We start from the raw sequence: 17,397 nt of genomic DNA, 5'->3' as shown, positions 1-17,397 counted from the left end.
TGAGATGCTAAAATTCGCTTAAAGTGATTTTGAAGCATACTTTCCTCCTACCTCCTTCAATAAAGAGTGAAATCCAGGGCTGCTGTTTATTTTAAACTTCCAGTATGCACAAAAAAATTCTGTGAATGTCCTTCTAATTTCAGACTCTTGCTTTGCTTAGATACTTGGGTTGAATCCTCTTTTTTATAAATTGGTCTTGTAATTCAGATATTCATTAACAAAATAATTGCTGAGGATGCATTACTATTCATATTTTGATTATTAGCTTGTAGAATAATTCACTATATAAATTCATAATTTTTAACTTCTTTTACTTCATCCATGTCAGTATCCTGTCTGCTCTCTTTAGATACCTAGCAATATAGTATGTTATTTAAGAACTGCTTTTTGGAAACATTCAGCCAAGGTTTTCTCTGTCTTTCAATATAACTTTGAGCACTTTTGCAGAAAAATTAAAAATGCAATAGTGTTTATTTATAATATAAAATATTCATATTGATTTTCCACCATTTTATAACTTTTCTTCTGAAATTTTCTTTACTGCCAAAGTTTGGTCCTCTCAGGGGAAAATTGGCCTCATTTCTGACCCTAGTTGATGGAATCTAGTGTAATCATTTACTTCATTCACAGCTTTGGCTTTGCGTGACTTTAGACTAATTAAAAAAAAAAAAACAGAAATGACCTTCAAAGATGAGGATTTTTCCAGTGTGACTATTCCATATTCTCTGAAGGGAATTCCAAAAGCAGAGTTTTTAGAACAATAATGCTATTATTAGGTTGAGCATGTAAGTTCCCAAGGCAGTTGCTTTGAAGGGAACAATATGCATTCAGATGTTTATGTTCTGGTATGTTTGCTTCCATTCTAATTGTATCTCATATACTGGTCTCTGTCCATTTCCTCAAGTATATTTTTCCTCCTACCTATAAGATTTGCTTTAAACTATAGTAAGCTAAAAATGATCATATTGGATAACTATGATATCATTTGTTAATGATATCATGATTTCCTTCATTTATTGAACAAATGTTTCTGAGTTCCTGTGCTAAAGTGGGAATACAGTGATGAACCAAAAAAAAGCCCCTCGTAGAGTTTACAGCCTACCTTTAATCTTCTCAATCTGGTTTCATGGAAAATAGCCTGTATCTTTCTTTCTTTAAGCCACATTTAGAAATTTTACACTTTTCAGAAGTCCTTTGTGATTATTGAATGTGCAAGGATGTATTTTGTAAAAGGGGAGAGAGATTCAAAAGATTGAGAAATTGATTATAGATGAAGGCCATGCAGTTTTATTAGATACAAAAAAGGTAAGATTTTAATTCTTATGCACATCTGAGATAGAAATACAGAACAGTGAGGAAATATATAAACAGTCATTATGAGGGAAGTCAAGTCAGTATTGGAATGGTCATTTTGGAGGTGATGGGTTTTACAGGAAAAGTTTCAGACCAAAGATGCGTTTCTTTTTCAGAAGAGTCAGTGAGATGGGAATAGGCAAACTGTATTACAGAGGGGGAGAGTTGCCAGTTTCCCCCGAGTTTAAGTGAGGCTGTCTAAATTGGTTAATATTTTGAATTTCCTTTATTTCTTCACATTTGTTTCCATCTGTATTTTTTCATTAATACTAGCTGCTAAAAAACCCTTAAATTTATCTTTGTCCAAGATGATGTATACTTATATGCTTTGATGCCTCTTACAATGATAAAATTGTCATTCAGAGCAACAAGGTGAGTCAAAGGTTAGATTTCTCTAATCCTATAAACCAGAAAAATCAAATCAGTCTTTGAACAGGTCAGTCACTAAATTGAATTTCTTCTTCCTTACTAGGATCCTCGGTTCAATGCAGAAGTTGACCAAATTACAGGCTACAAGACACAAAGTATTCTTTGTATGCCAATTAAGAATCATAGGGAAGAGGTAAGCCAGTTTTCCATTTTATAAAAGGTCATTTGGAAACATTTTTCTTTTTTGAAAAAAATTTTTTCACTTTGCGCACTTATGAAATAATGCTATAGTGACAAGTTAACTATAAAGTGCTTAAATGTTCTGCTTGATGTGTTTTATTTAGACTTTAGTAATAGGGTTGAATCCTGATACTTTACTTTGACCTAGAAATAAATTTTAGACATGTCATTTCTGTACCTCTCTTTCCTGAGGACCTTACTGACTCCTAAGATACATAATTGCTATTGTGGTTGTAATCAGTTGATTTCATATTATATTTTAAACATCTCAAAAACGCTTATTTCATAAATGGTTATCCATTGCAGTGGTCGTCAGCTGATTTTTTTGTTTGGATGCAAAATGAGGTTTTGAAAAAATGGAAATTGCAGCCAAGTCCAAGCAAAATTTATTGTGAAATTATAACAAGCCATTGAAAATAAGTTAGTTTATATTTCATCTAACTAGAAGGTTTGGATTCTGTAAGCACTGAATTCTCTCTTCATTTTACATTTATTTGAAAAAAAATAGTTACTACATTATCATTTAAACTGAGCGCTTCAAATGAATGTTCTCAGTCCTGTCTGCACATTACAATCAACTGTGAAACTCTAAAACATTACCAATTAAATCAGGATCTCTAAGAGCTGGGTCTAGATACTGATACATTTTTAAAGCTCCCCAGATAATTCTGAAGTGTAGCCAGAGTTGAAAATCATTTCTTTAAGTGAAAACAAATAGATTGGAAGAGCCCATGTTTGTGGTTCTTAATCTTGGCTACACATTAGAATCACCTGTGGAGCATTTAGAAGTTCTCATGCCCAGGTTTCACCTTAAATCAGAATCTCTGGGGTTGGGACCCAGGCACATCAGTATTTCTATTTTTTTTAAGCTCTTTATTGGAGTATAATTGCTTTACACAGTTGTGCCAGTTTCTGCTGTACACCAAAGTGAATCAGCTGTATTTATACATATATCCCCGTATCCCCTCCCTCCCACGACTCCTTCCTGTCCTCCCTGTCTCACCCCTCTAAGTTATCACCCATCATCCATTTTTTTTTCTCTTTCTGGCTTACTTTGCTCTGTATGACAGACTCTAGGTCCATCCACTTCATTACAAATAACTCAATTTCATTCTTTCTTATGGCTGAGTAATATTCCATTGTATATATGTGCCACATCTTTTTTATCCATTCATCTGTTGATGGGCATTTAGGTTGCTTCCATGTCCTGGCTATTGTAAATAGTGCTGCAGTGAACATTGTGGCACATGTTTCTTTTTGGATTATGGTTTTCTCAGGGTATATGCCCATTTCTCCAGAGAAGACATGCAGATGGCTAACAAACACATGAAAAGATGCTCAACATCACTCATCATTAGAGAAATGCAAGTCAAAGCCACAATGAGGTATCACCTCACACCAGTCAGAATGGCCATCATCAGAAAATCTAAGAACAGTAAATGCTGGAGAGGGTGCGGAGAAAAGGGATCCCTCTAACACTGTTGGTGGGAATGAAAATTGGTACAGCCACTATGGAAAACAGTATGGAGGTTCCTTAAAAAACTAAAAATAGAACTACCATATGACCCAGCAATCCCACAACTCGGCATATACATCAGTATTTCTTAAAGCTCCCAGGTGGTTATCATGTGCTGCTAGGGTTGAGAACCACTGCCAAGAATACAAGATACACTTTGCTGGTTCTACTTGATTTATATTTGGATTCTGATATCTTTCCTTTCCCTCCCCCATCCAGTCCTTTACCAAGTCCCATCGCTTTTTTTTCTGTTAGTGTTTCTCATTTCGATTTCTTTCTTTTCATTCCTGCTGCCTGTACCATAATTCAGATCTTGAAGTAATGCCTAAACTTTTAAAATATTCTTGTAAGGGGTTTTTGTACTTTAAGTCAATTTTCCTTTAATCCACCCTGCATATGCCCTTGGGAATTTTCCTGAAACACAGCTTTCTAAATCAGTGCTTCTAAAACAGTAATGTGCGTATGACTTTTTTTATTTATTTATTATTTTTTTGGGGGGTACACCAAGTTCAATCATCTGTTTTTATACACATATCCCCATATTCCCTCCCTTCCTTGACTCCTCCCACCTCGAGTGCCCCCCACCCTCCCCGCCCCAGTCCTCTAAGGCCTCTTCCATCCTGGAGTTGGACTCCCTTTGTTAGACAACAACTTCCCACTGACTATCTATGCATATGACTTTTAAAATGCAGATTCTGAGTTCAGGTGGTCTAGGTGAGACCTGAGTGAGGTTCTTTTCTAACAAGCACCAAGTTGATGCCAGTGTCCGCAGATCACAATTTGATGAACAGGATCCTAAATCAGTCACTTCTCAGTCGTCTAAGATAAGTTCTCAGTGCCTTAGAGTTGCTATGTGGTTTCTTAAGAGGGTAGTTACAGCCACAGTTACTGAAAATCCCTGTAGCTAAAACATGCAAATGAGCTTAAATAATTGATTAGCCAATTAACTGTGAATGAATAAATAAAATTGAAAAGGCCATGCATGGACCAGTAGTGGTCCTCATCGGATCGCCAGATAAAGCAAATAAAAACCATGTCTTATGCAATACTGGGGACACAGTTATATTAAAAAATTATTTGTTGTTCATCTAAAATTAAATTTGACTGGATGTCCTATATTTTATCTGGCTGCCCTAGTTATAAACCAAGGACTATGATTGTGTGCACTTAAGAAGATGATGTTCAGCTTTTAATTTGTAAGTATGTTTTAAAACCATGGCCTGAAAAAACAACTTTGTACTGGCCGAGAGACTCAGCTTGAATCACACTCTGGTGAAATATCTCTTCCTAAGTAGCATGAATGGTGGGGATTGGGGGGAGCCATGAGCAACAAAAACCCCAGGGTGAAGCAGGTGAGACTGCCCTTCTGTAAGAGAGCGTCCTCTGGATCCGTGCACTTCTGTCTTTATGGTTACCAGTGAGGGTGATGTAAACTGAAACACCAATAACAAAACCCCCTGCTGTAGTGAGGTGTAAATTACGTACCATATAATTCACCCATTTGAAGTGTATAATTTGATGAGATTTTGACACATGCATGTGTAGTCATATAAACACCACTGTCATCAAGATACAGAACATTTCTGTCACCTCAGATAGTTCCCTGTACCGCTTGTAGTTGATCTGCTCCTCCTCCCTCAACCCCCAACCCCCACAATCACCGCTCTGTTTTCCATCACTATTGTTCTGCCTTTTCTAGAGGGTCATATAAGCCATATACGTGGAATCATACAGGAGGTAGTCTTGTATGTCTGGCTTCCCTCACGTAGCGTAACGCTTGTGAGATTCATCCATGCTGTTGCATGTGTCCGTGGTGTGTTCCTTTTTATGGTGGTTATTCCATGGTATGGGTGTGCCACAATCTGAATATCCGTTCATCCATTGACAGACATGGAGTTGTTTCCAGGTTTTGTCTTGTTAGGAGAAAAGCCGCTGTTGATGTTTGTGCGCAAGTCTTTCTGTGAACATGTTTTCATTTCTCTTTGGTAAATATATGAGGGGAATTTCCAGGTCATGGGTGGGTATATGTTTAATTGTATGAGAAACTTGCAAGCTCCTATCCAAAGTGGCTGTACCATATACTTTCTTACCAGCAATGAATGAGAGTTCCAGTTGCTTCACATCTGAGGCAACACATGGTATTGTCAATTTAAAAACATCGTAGCCATTCAGTTTGATTACGTGAATGAATAACCTCACTCTCAGTCAAGAGCCGTCCGCTCACCTACAGACCTGATTAAAGTGGATTCAGCTACAGGTCCCCAGATTGGGATTGTCCAGAGCTCTCCCTAAGCGTCCTGCTGGGTTCCTCAGGATCCTCAGGGCTGTCTGCCTCCACACTCCCTCATCCTCTCCTGCTGCCTCTGTTTTACCCTGTGATGACTTGATATAAGGCTGGGCTCTTCACTTGTTTCCACAAAAGTTTTTTTCACACGAAGCATTTCATGAGACTAAAAAAAAAAAAAAACCTTCAGTAACTTCACTGGAGTCTTAGTAACTTTATTGATGGGAAGGTTTCCAAATACAGCTTTTTAAACATCTTGCTGACCCTCCCCATTCTCTGTCCTCTCCCCCTTGTTCCCTCTCCTCCCACGCTCACACTGCCCGGTTTGAAATTATTTCCTGTGAGAATTATTTCTTCAGAAAAAAGGAATGAAGAGAAACAGTCGGAAAAACAGGCATACGCTCAGCATGGCTGTTGTAGAATAAAAAGTAATCTGGCTGACTGAGAACCATGGCCCCTAAGAAGATGCAATATATGACTTCCAGAATTATCTTTAAATTTACAGCTACGTAAACAAACTCAGGGCAATGTTTGCTGTTGTGTACACACAGTAGAAAAGTACTCTTTCTCCCACGAGCGTTTGAAATCAAAATAGAGAGTCACAGTAAGGCTTTTGGGAGTAATTCTTAAGATTGCTTGCTGTGGGCTTGAATCCCATCTTCACCACTTACTTGATGAGTAGCCAGGATGGAATTGGTGAATCCCTTCGTTCTTCAGTTCCCTCATCTGCACAATGAGGGTTATAAAAGGACCCACCTCCTAGGGTTGTTGTGAAGATTACATGCGTTTGTGCATGCAAAGGGCTTAACATGTTTCCTGGCACACTGGAAGTGACTGATAAATGTCAGCTGTTACTTTTGAAAGGAGATCTAGAACTAAGCAAACTTTTAGGAGAAACAAGGAATGATAAGTTGTATGCAGAGGTCATCAGCCACATTATAACCAGTCAGCTGAGATCAAATGACAACCCAGCACCATCCCTGACTTAACTGGTCTGTTACCCTCTAACACACTTTACGCTTAAAAGAAAAAGACTTTTCATTGTTTTTCCTCATAAATGAGGCAAAGTGAATTTGGTTTCTTCTCTTTGTGTTAGTCCAATTGTACTCATTCCGACTAATTACCAAGGAACCTAAGATGAAATGTGGTTGTTCATAACATGTCTTGGTACATTTTCGTGACTCTAATTTCTTAAGGTGCCAACTCTGAAGAGCTGCTTGAATGGAGCAGTTGACTATTGAATGCTAAAGTCTGAACTACAACACAGTCTAGAAAATACAGAAAGATTTTTAAGATTCAGTAAAATCTGTAATCACTGCATCTGCCTCTCTTCTTGGGAAGTATTTCAACTAATTAAAATTTTTCGAGAGTTCTTTTCATCCGTGGTATAACCATAAGTGTAATAGCACAATGCCTTTTTAGAAGTCAGGATCATAGATATTCCTAAAACCTCTATGACAGAATTATTTTTGAATCATAAAGGGTAAGCTTTTGCAATTTTCTCCTCTCTGTACTCCCTTCTAAGACAATGGAATTAATGGGCAGTGTGGTGGGGGTAGGGTGGGGACTGGAGAAGCTAGAGGAAGCTAAAATAATTTATTTTGGAAAGGTCACAGAGCTATTGGCTAGAGAAAATGAATGAAGACAAAAAGTAAAGGGGTCAAGGGAGAGAAGAGAGACCGCCCAGGCTGTATAATAGAATAGTTAGAGGAAAGACAGGGTAGGACTTTGGAAATAACTGCCTATCCTGTGGAAGCTATTCTAAGGACTTGACATATATTCTTTCATTTAATCTTCATAACAACCATAGGAGGTAGTTATTATTTTATTCCCACTTAACAGATGATGAAACGGAGACACGGGACATTTAGGGAACTTGGCCAAAGTCACAGAACTAAAAACTGTTGAAGCTCAGATTCAAGCCTAGACAAGAGGGTTTCTTAAAATTCTGCCGTGGATGACGACTGCACTCTCTTTTCTTCCCCCTCAGTGTTTTCTTGAGCCACTGCAGGCAACATTTAGATTCCTGTTGATATGGGGGTGGGAGGTACACTGATGGGAGATGCGGCTTCACATATTGTAGAAGCAGGGCTCGAAGGTGGAGACAAGGAGAGCTGGCTGCATCCTGATGGTTCTTCAACGTCAAGTGTTGAGACCACTCTGCAGACAAACTTTTTAAAAAGAGAGAGAGGGGTAGCAGGGAGAAAGAAGGCAGGGGAGCAGGGGCGGGGGAGAGAAAGAGGGATCAGAGTCACATCCTCTGTAATGTCTTAAGAGGACTCCATCTAGTAAACAAGAAGAAATTTTTACCAGGGATGAAAGAGTTACAGGAGCATGTTTCATGTTCATCTGGGCCAGTGTGCTCTGTGATATGCACAGGAAGCATCATGAAAAAAATTTGCAGCAAGTGTGTGAATGTTTAGGGCTGCTGTTAAATTTCTTTCAGGCTTAACGCTGGATTTTTCAGACCTGCGCACTTGGATCCGTTTTTTATTTTTGTCACGTGCATTATTTATTTCTATAAGCAGACGTTTCTTTTATGTTTAGTAAAGAAGTGCAGGGAAACTCAACTCTTTCTAGCTCAGATGACCTATTTCTGAAATCCTGCCCTCTCTTGAAGTATTGCTTGTTATGACATGGTAGCGATGAGTGCTTTTTTTTATTTTTTTAATGTGTAGGGGCTGCACCAATGAGGTAGAAGCCAGGACATTGTGAAATAATGCAAGTTCTATGAAAATTTTGTATTGATCTGAGGTAGAGATTCTATCCAATAATATCAGGCTAGGCATAACCTGTTTTCTCTTGGTTGAATGTCAACTCCAATTTTTATTAAGTAAAAATCTAATTTGGAATCAGAGCTCTTATCCTCCTTCTCTGTTTTTATCATTTTGATTTTATTTTATCATATTTGATGATATAATTCTTTGATGAAATGTAACAGTTATAATAAAAGATTTATGGTAAGTTTTTTTACAGTATAAGGGAGCATTTTTAGCTAAATATCCAGTTGTTTATATATTCTTTTAAAAGAAAACTGACAAACTTCAAAAAATATCAGCTAATTTTATGAGATTTTTATGAAATAAGTACAATACTTTGATGAATCAAAGAGATTTAATGTCTGCTGAAAATCGTAAAGTAAAGCATTAATGGAATCAAATGTGTAATTCTAGCTGCAATATACAAAAGTAAATGTTTTCTAGAATTTAAGGTACATAACTTTATCTGCTGATCCCCTCCTAAATTATCTTGCTTTGAAAGTAATTGTTGAATCACTGCACTAAGTAGAGCCCTGGTCTAGGCAGTGAGGATATGAAAAAAAATGAAGCAAGGAAGATACTTGAAACTTTTTTTTCAATTTCAATGAGAGGGAGACCTTATATACCAAAAAGCAAATATCAATGCAAGGTAGCAAGACAGATGTTAAATAATGCCGGGATCAACTCGGCGACTCGAGGTGAGTGACGGGTGCCGCAAGCTTGAAGAACACACAGACACAGACTGAAGAGAAAGATGGGACGGGGGACTCAAGACCTCTAGGATCAAGAGCCTCGCTGATTGATCCCACGTTGCTTTTACTGAGTTCTCGGCATAGCCTAAGGGTCTAACACTCCCAGGTTAATCCCATAAACAATCAAAGGCCTCACATGACTGGGGGCAATGATCTTTGTTTGCCTCCTGGGTCCTGATTTGAGCTGGGCATGGAGAGCAAAGCAGCCCTGGGGGCAGGAGACCTCTCTCAAAAGGATTAAGGGTCTGTGCCCCACCCGTGTTGGCCCCTCTGCGACTGTGCCTGTCTTAGGTTGTTCCTCCCTTGAGGAATCTTACCCGTCTCTGGCTAACCAGTCATCCTCCAGGGCCAAACAGGGTGATATAAGGAAGGCTCTATGCACCACCCCTGTTGGCCCCTCTGCGGCTGTGCCTGTCTTAGGTTGTTCCTCCTCTGAGGAATCTTACCCGTCTTTGGCTAACCAGCCATCCCTCAGGACCAAACAGGGTGATATTAGTCTCCACGCCCTGCACCCTCAGCTCCTCCACTGCTCAAGCAGGACATTCTGAATCCCATCGCTCGGCCCACATACTTCAACATTTTCAATGTTTCAAAAAGGTTCCAGAATGTCTTCCCACAAAATAAGTTCAATATTCAACACATAAGTTCGAAGGAAAGTCTGTGGATTTCAGGAGCTGGAGGAATCACAGAGGAAGGCCGAAAACTGTGGTTTCATACAGCAGATTCCTGCTGTGTTTATCCCACAGGCTTAAGAGAGGAAGCTCGAACATGCTTTCTGTGAGAGGGTGGAGGCAGGGTGGGTGCTTGCCTATGATCTTCAGCTCACAGTACTGACTAGGGCTTTTCTTAAACTTGACGTGTAAGCTTGGAACAGATAAACGTTACAGCTTTATACATAATCCTACAATTCGAAGTCAGACTAGATGAAAATAGAGCTACAAGAATAAGCAGAGTTTAATTGCAGACTGTCAGTTGATCTAGATCTATTTTAGTCTTAAAGAATTGGCTACTTATGTGTTTTTTTGAAAACTTATAAATTGTGCATTGCATTTATTCCCCTGTGATATTTGTTTTAGAAACAAAACAGAAATACTCTGAAAAGTTTCCATTGGTTCTGGACTTGATATGGTGATGGTGAAGATCTTTTCCTTTTTTTTTTTTTTCCACATTACCCTTTGAATAACAAACAAGTGTATTTTACAAAGAAGAAGATGGTAACCACTTTCCTAAGGAAAAAAACATTTCTTAAGAGCATCAGATGAAAAACATAGTGCTAGTAAGTTAAATGCCTGAGGCTACACTACTGATCCAGGAGAAGAAAGAATGAATAAAAGCTTGAGACTGAAAGTTAAGTTAATGGTCGGCTATATTTACCCAAATCTTATTTTCAATGCTCAGAAAATTTGGTTCAGACTGAATGCTATGTTTTATTCAATATAAAGTTAATCTTCATTGGTACTTTTAGAATTCCAGCAGTTGTTGGAATGCCTTGCATTTTTCATTTGATAGAGCATTTGTAAGTTTAATTTTGAGAAGTTTTATATAGATACTGAATTATGGCTAGTAGAGGTCTGGAACCAGCTGCAGGTAAGCGAAAATAATTTCTTTGTATAATATCTGACCCAGAACCACATAATGAGACCTTGGGATGGATTTTGATTATTAAATAATGTTCATGCATTCTTAAAGAGTTAAGGTAGTTGTCAGTGAAATTGCTGCTCTCAATAGATATATGTATGCAAACATCTTTATTCATCTAAGAGCTAAGATTATATAGGCAAAGTGCTTTAAAAACTATGTACTCTGTATTCCTTCTTATTAAATCCTCACCTAAAAGTTCTTACTTGTTTCTCTTCTACCATAGAGTGAAAATTAATATTCTGGGTGGAATTCAAATAAAAGTATAGAGTTGGTGATCTTATAAAATTTTTGAATCATATCTTATCTCTCTCTCTCTTTTTTTTTTTTTTTTTTTTTTTTTTGCATCACTTGGTAGCAGTGAAATAAAGTGAAGATGACCTGGATTTAGAACTTCCAGATGCATTTGATTATTACACATTATTTGATGATCCTGTGTATGACATTAGTGATCTCTTACAGCATAACAGATTACCCTAAGCTTAGTGATTCTGAACACGAGCCTTTCCTATCTCGGTTTCTGTGGTTCAGGAATGCCAGAGCGGCCTAGCTGGCTGGGTGGTTCTGGCCCAGGTTCCCTGCCCGTGGCTGCACTCAGGATGCAGCAGGGAGGCCTGACTCACGCTGGAGCGTGCACTTCCCAGAGGGCTCGCTCGCGTGGCTGCTGGCAGGAGGCCTCAGTTCCCGGCCAAGCAGGCCTCTCTGTAGGTCACTCTGTGTCCTTGACACACGGCAGAGGGTGAGCAAGGAGGAAGCAGCAGCGCCTTGTACGTCCGAGTTGTTCACCTTCGCTTCACGGTAGCTGTTCATTAGAAGCCAGGCCTCACGTCCGGCCCAAACTCAGGGAGGGCAGTTAGGTCCCACCTCTTGAAGAGAGCAGCATCAAAGGATGTGTGGAGATACTGTGAAACCACCAAAAGTCCTAAGAGTACTTTGAGGCTTTAGTCTCTTTCCTTAAAACTGGTCAGATGATAAACGAGGAACTCTGCTTGTTAATTAAAATAATATCTTAAACAATAAGGACCTACTGTATAGGACAAGAAACTGCATTCAATATCTTCTAATAACCTATACTGGAAAAGAATCTGAAAAAGACTATACGTGTGTGTGTGTGTGTGTGTGTGTAAAAACTGAGTCACTCTGCTGTACACCTGAAACATTATAAACCAACCATTCTTCAATTAAAAAGATCTTAAAAAATAGTGTTTTCTCAACCTTTCATGTTCTAAAAATAACATCAGCTACCAGAGACAGCATAGACTGGATTTAAAATAAGGTGGTAAGTTGGAGTGTGTGCCCTGCCGGGTTGGCTTGAATCAAAGGGAAAAGAGCAAGTAGAATTACAAGAGGAGAACTGAGGAGGAGAAGAGGAAGATCCCTGCTGTTTGAGCTGCGACAAATGATTGGGGTATTAAAAGTCTTCTAAAATATTATGTCACAAATGCAGGTCTTCGTGAGGTCACTGTTTGTGTGTAGCTTAAGTACTTTGCTTCTTAATACCTATGGAAAATGCTCACTGGTATATCCTTATTATCTCTCTGCACCATTGTTTTTCGCCTCCCTCGTGGATCAGGATTGGAGGGAATGTGTCTAGTATTTCGGCACAGTGTTTGCTTGGGTGTAAACTGGAGGCGAGGCCATGCAGGCAAGCTGAGGCGGGATTGTGAAGAGTCGGCAAGTCGCCATGCAAAAGAGGTGCTGGATTTTTTTTTTTTTTTTTTTTAAGCCAGGAAACATTTGCTGTCATTTAAAGATCTGTGTGGCCAGAGTGTTAAGGATGAACAGTTTTCTTTGTTTAATCTCTAACCCAGAGCCACATGATTTGACATGATAGATTTTGATTTCCATATTTGTTCATATGCAGGGAAAACCCTGCGTCTGGAAGCAGGGAAGCTGGTAAGGAGGCTTTTGCATAATCCAGACTAGGGGTGGATTTGTTACACTTCTGTTTGGGCAATTGAGGGATTGATTTGATGGAGGGTTAAGTAGAAGGAAGAATCTAGAATACTTTCTAGGTTTTTTAGGTAGATGTAATGGGGTAGAATTGTGATATTCCCTAAAGTAAAACATGCTACAGAGAGAATTGGTTTGTGGGGATCAAAACCATTAGCTCTTTTTTGGGGGGTATGTTTTGCTATCTGTTCCTTTCTCCTCTCTCCTCAAATCTCAGTGCTGCATCCCCATCCTCACTTTCAGCCAGTGGTCTTGCTTACTGAGAATTTGAAAACAGGAGCTAGGTTATTGATGGGGCCAGTTTTCTGTATAATTTGGAGGAGATCCATAATAGCAGTGGTAGAAATTTGCTGAGGATCGGAAGTAGGACCTAAGAAAAGAATTGCTTTGTATTTCCGTGAACCAAAAAAGATGCTTTGTTATGTATTACAGAATGGTTATACAAGTGTTCAGTTCAGAAATTGGTGGTAGTCATCTCAAATATTGAAAGTGGGGAGGTCCTTGAAAGATGGCAGTTTGATATTGAGTGTGACAAGACTGCAAAAGATGACAGGTAAGTAGGAATTTAAATTATTTCCACCTTAATATGCTTGTTCTAAAACTTGTTGTCTTTACTAAATGAGTTCTAATGATATTGAACAAGTTTCATATAAGGTATAGTTTTTTCTACAGTGTTTAATTTGATCTTCAGTCTCCTGTGGAAAAGAATTGTGCTTATGACTTTAGCATGTCATTAACTTCTAGTACTTTTAACATAATTGCCTTTAGTCTAAATTGGTGAATTTCAGATTGTAGTATTTATGGTGGTATATGCAAAACTACATATGATGTACTAGGTGGCCCATTTAATGAATTGTTTAAAACTGCTTTTAACCATAAGGGATTATCCTAGACTCTCCCAGCTTAAGATGCAACTCTGTTGCATTGCACTTAATGCCACAGATTTCCTAAGACACTTCATAAACCCTGAAGTTTCCAGACCACGGGAATGGGAAATGCGCATTGTTATATGCTGATGTATAGCATTGTCCTAGGCATACTTACCTGTAAATTCAGAACCATTTCTCATAATGAAATGTAGTTTGCTTCTGAAGCCTTTGGTCTATTTTAGGAAATGTTTAGCTTATAAAAATAATTTGATATACAATTTAATATCTTGTTTTAGACAATAGGGAATTAGACATTTAGGCATTACTAAAAATGCCAAAATGACTATATCCGTTAAACATTTTAGATACCACTGTTATTTTTATTTTTTAAGAGGTGCTGAAGCTTTCCTAACTTGAAGCACTTGGCAAATTTTCTGGTCATCTGATACAGAATGACCTGATACTAAGACCAACCCTAAAAAAATGATTAGAAGGATAAATGAAATAATAAAAATACATAGTATGTCTACTGTGGTATGGGTCCTAATGATACACTCATTTTTTAAAAACACTCCTTTTTAATGTATTACTTCTTTGATTTTGGAGTCATTAAATCAGATAAATAACCTTACAGATGTTTTCAGTAACTCATTAAAACTTAAACTGATTTGATCTCTTTGATAGTGCACCCAGAGAAAAGTCTCAGAAAGCTATCCAAGATGAAATCCGTTCAGTGATCAGACAGATCACAGCTACAGTGACATTTCTGCCACTGTTGGAAGTTTCTTGTAAGTATTATACAACTTCACATGGACTTAAATTTGTTGGGGAAAAGACTAAGCTACTATTTTAAGAATTACCATTTTATTAAATTTTTTCTTAGTTATCAATATCATGTAATAAAACTAAGGAAGCATTATAAAGGAAAAGTAATGTTATATGCATTCTGTAAAATTTGGAAATGCTGAAAAGAAAGGAATTAAAGTATTCCACAGTACTCACCCTTGAATGTTTTAATGTAATTCCTTCCTTAATTTCTTATACATTTTTATGTATTGATATATATTTAAGACTACAGCTATAATTGTGTCTTACTTGTCTACCTTCCTTACTCCTTGAAACATCACATGTGTCCTGAATACCTACTATGTGCCAGACTCTGTTCTAGGCACTAGGATACTGCAATCACAGAACCAAGATGTCAGTTCTCCTGTAGGTTATATTCATGTTATCCCATGTTACTGATTATACACTTTCTACAAATATCTTTAACGGGTTTCCTCTTTAAAGAAAAGAAAAAAACTTGAAGTTTTCATAAGATAAAGTGAAAGGAGTGCAATATTTTCTGTACTACAGTAAATTTCCATTGAGGAAAAGCAATTAACTAGTTATTACAGACCAGGCAAAACGACTTTTCTAACACTATGAGTGGTTCAAAATGTGAGGGAGATAGGGCAGGCAGTTTTACTTTTGAAAAAATAATGTAGTTCAATGATTTTATCTGCAATTTAGGTTCATTTGATCTCCTGATTTATACAGACAGAGATTTGGTTGTACCTGAAAAATGGGAAGAGTCGGGACCACAGTTCATTACCAATTCTGAGGAAGTTCGTCTTCGTTCATTTACTACTACAATTCACAAAGTAAATAGCATGGTAGCCTACAAAATTCCTGTCAACGACTGAGGATGAGATAAAGACAGTATAATGTACTTGTATTCTCAAATGTGGTTTTCCTGAAACCAAATCAACTGTAGTTGATATGTTTTATTTCATTGGTTAATTTTTAGATGGAGAAAACTTAACATTATGCTTTACTGAATCTGTGCATAATCGTTCCATTCCTTGGTACCTGTTTCACGTTCCATAGGGTTGACGTAAGTTATTGCACACTGTTCCAAAGGGAACTAGCAGATTACATCAGCATTGTAATGTCAGTTCCTTTGACGATGGTAACTGTAGATGGAAAAACTTTTGCGATACAGCTAAATGTCTTTCTAAATCAGACCTTTTGGTCAAGCACCTTGACTCAGAGTATACAGAAATATCTAAATATAAAATAGAGCAAAAGAAATATGACTATTGAGAACATGTGTTTAGATCTTGAAAGGAACTAATGATAGTCCATAAGTAATGAAATATTGATCCTGTTAGGTCCCTTTGCCATTTATTTGTATAGTTTCCATATTGAAAAGTTTTCCAATTATTTGATTTTAATTTATATAACTCGAATCTATGAAGCCATGGATAGTCCTGCTATTCAAATTCCTGTGATACTGAACTTTTCAGAATGTCTTTTTATGTTTTATAAAATCAAGCTTTAAATGACAATGATGAAATAAAGTTAAATGTGTATGTTCTAAATTTGTCTTAAAATATTCTTATATTGGTGTGGTGTTGATACAGTTAAATAGTTATAATGGATTCAGTGCAGCATATTATTTCTTGTGCCTACTATGGTTAGCCTAAGAATTCAAAGTTGAGTAAGTCTTGAGGTACTTTCACTTTAATGGACAAGCTTTTATTGTACCCCCTTCATCTCAACAGTACATTTAAAATAAATGTTCTTTTTATGAAATGATAAATGTCCTTTGGAATTAATTCAGTTTAGCAAATGTTGAGTTGTAGAACCTTTCTGTACTCTTAGCCTACTACCAGTCTAATGTTCCATATACAGTTGACCCTTGAACAGGGCAGGGATTGGCTCACTGACCCTCCAAGCAGTTGAAAATCCCAGTATAACTTATAGCCAGCCCTCCACATCCATGGTTACCCCATACCCATGGATTCAACCAACCACAGATCGTGTAGTACTGTAGTATTTATTACAGTACTGAAGCTTGAGATCTTATGAAGGAGAGGAAAATACACAGCAGAGGACTATGAAGTAACCAAACAGTTTACTTCATTATGTATTGTCTTTGTTGTTTCACCTGGATAATCTTCTCTCTGATCCAACAGTGTGCTTGTTAAGAATAAAGGGCAATGTCTTACATTCTTCCATCTCTTAGAGCTGCTGGACGAATAGGTGCCCGTTTTTGATGATGGGTATCATGAATGCTGTTGCAAAAGCCAGTCTCTGAAGCGTTGTTGAAGCTATCTAACAGGTTCACCCACAAGTCTTCCTAAATAAGAAAGTAGTTACTCGGAAATACTGTTGATTTAGGGATGGTCAAGAGTCAACATTTGAATTCTTGAGCTGTTCATAATCTGTTAACATTTGAAATATGCGTTGAGAAGGAAAGCAGAAATAGAACTTGAGTAAAAATATGGAGAGTGTTGAAAATCATGTTTTTTTTTTTTTTTTTCCTGTTTTTAGGAAATACGCTTGAACGTTTTTATAGAAAGCAATGACTGCCTCAGGGAACGCCGAATGCGCCCTCTGTTAGACAGTGGGAATAATGATGTGGTTCTTCCCCTCCCCGCCCCCAAAAAAGCTCACCATTGTATATTACTGATGACGCTTAAATTTCTATCATGGGTATTTTTGACAAATTAAGTGACCTTTAATATTAGTACTTTTCATTTGTGATTTATTATGTTACTTCTCCTTTAAGAGTTATGTCCAAAAATTAATGCTGTGGATTTGAAACTCTCAATAACAAGCTTCTGCCATACAATCTGTTGCCCACAGGTTACTCTATAGTATCAGGTCTGCATCAGCT

General features: G+C 37.6%; 1 protein-coding gene across 5 annotated transcripts in view; it reads left to right on the top strand.

Annotated features, from left to right (window-relative positions):
• LOC130835196 (cGMP-specific 3',5'-cyclic phosphodiesterase-like) overlaps positions 1–17,397 on the top strand; it is a 44,703-nt gene that overhangs the window by 7,655 nt on the left and 19,651 nt on the right. For 2 of the 5 annotated variants that reach the window (XM_057706574.1, XM_057706572.1), the window contains exons 2-4: positions 1,826–1,915; positions 13,297–13,417; positions 14,418–14,521. In XM_057706574.1, coding sequence (XP_057562557.1) covers positions 1,826–1,915; positions 13,297–13,335 — 129 coding nt within the window. In that variant the 3' untranslated portion in view covers positions 13,336–13,417; positions 14,418–14,521. Of the gene's footprint in view, positions 1–1,825; positions 1,916–4,615; positions 4,675–12,484; positions 12,607–13,296; positions 13,418–14,417; positions 14,522–15,272; positions 15,392–17,397 lie in introns of those variants that run through there. The other 3 variants (XM_057706575.1, XM_057706573.1, XM_057706576.1) reach the window with 3 other exon arrangements.

Source organism: Hippopotamus amphibius, chromosome 13, assembly GCF_030028045.1.
Source record: "Hippopotamus amphibius kiboko isolate mHipAmp2 chromosome 13, mHipAmp2.hap2, whole genome shotgun sequence".
Taxonomy (NCBI): Eukaryota; Metazoa; Chordata; class Mammalia; order Artiodactyla; family Hippopotamidae; genus Hippopotamus; species Hippopotamus amphibius.
This window is presented reverse-complemented; position numbering and strand designations above follow the sequence as displayed.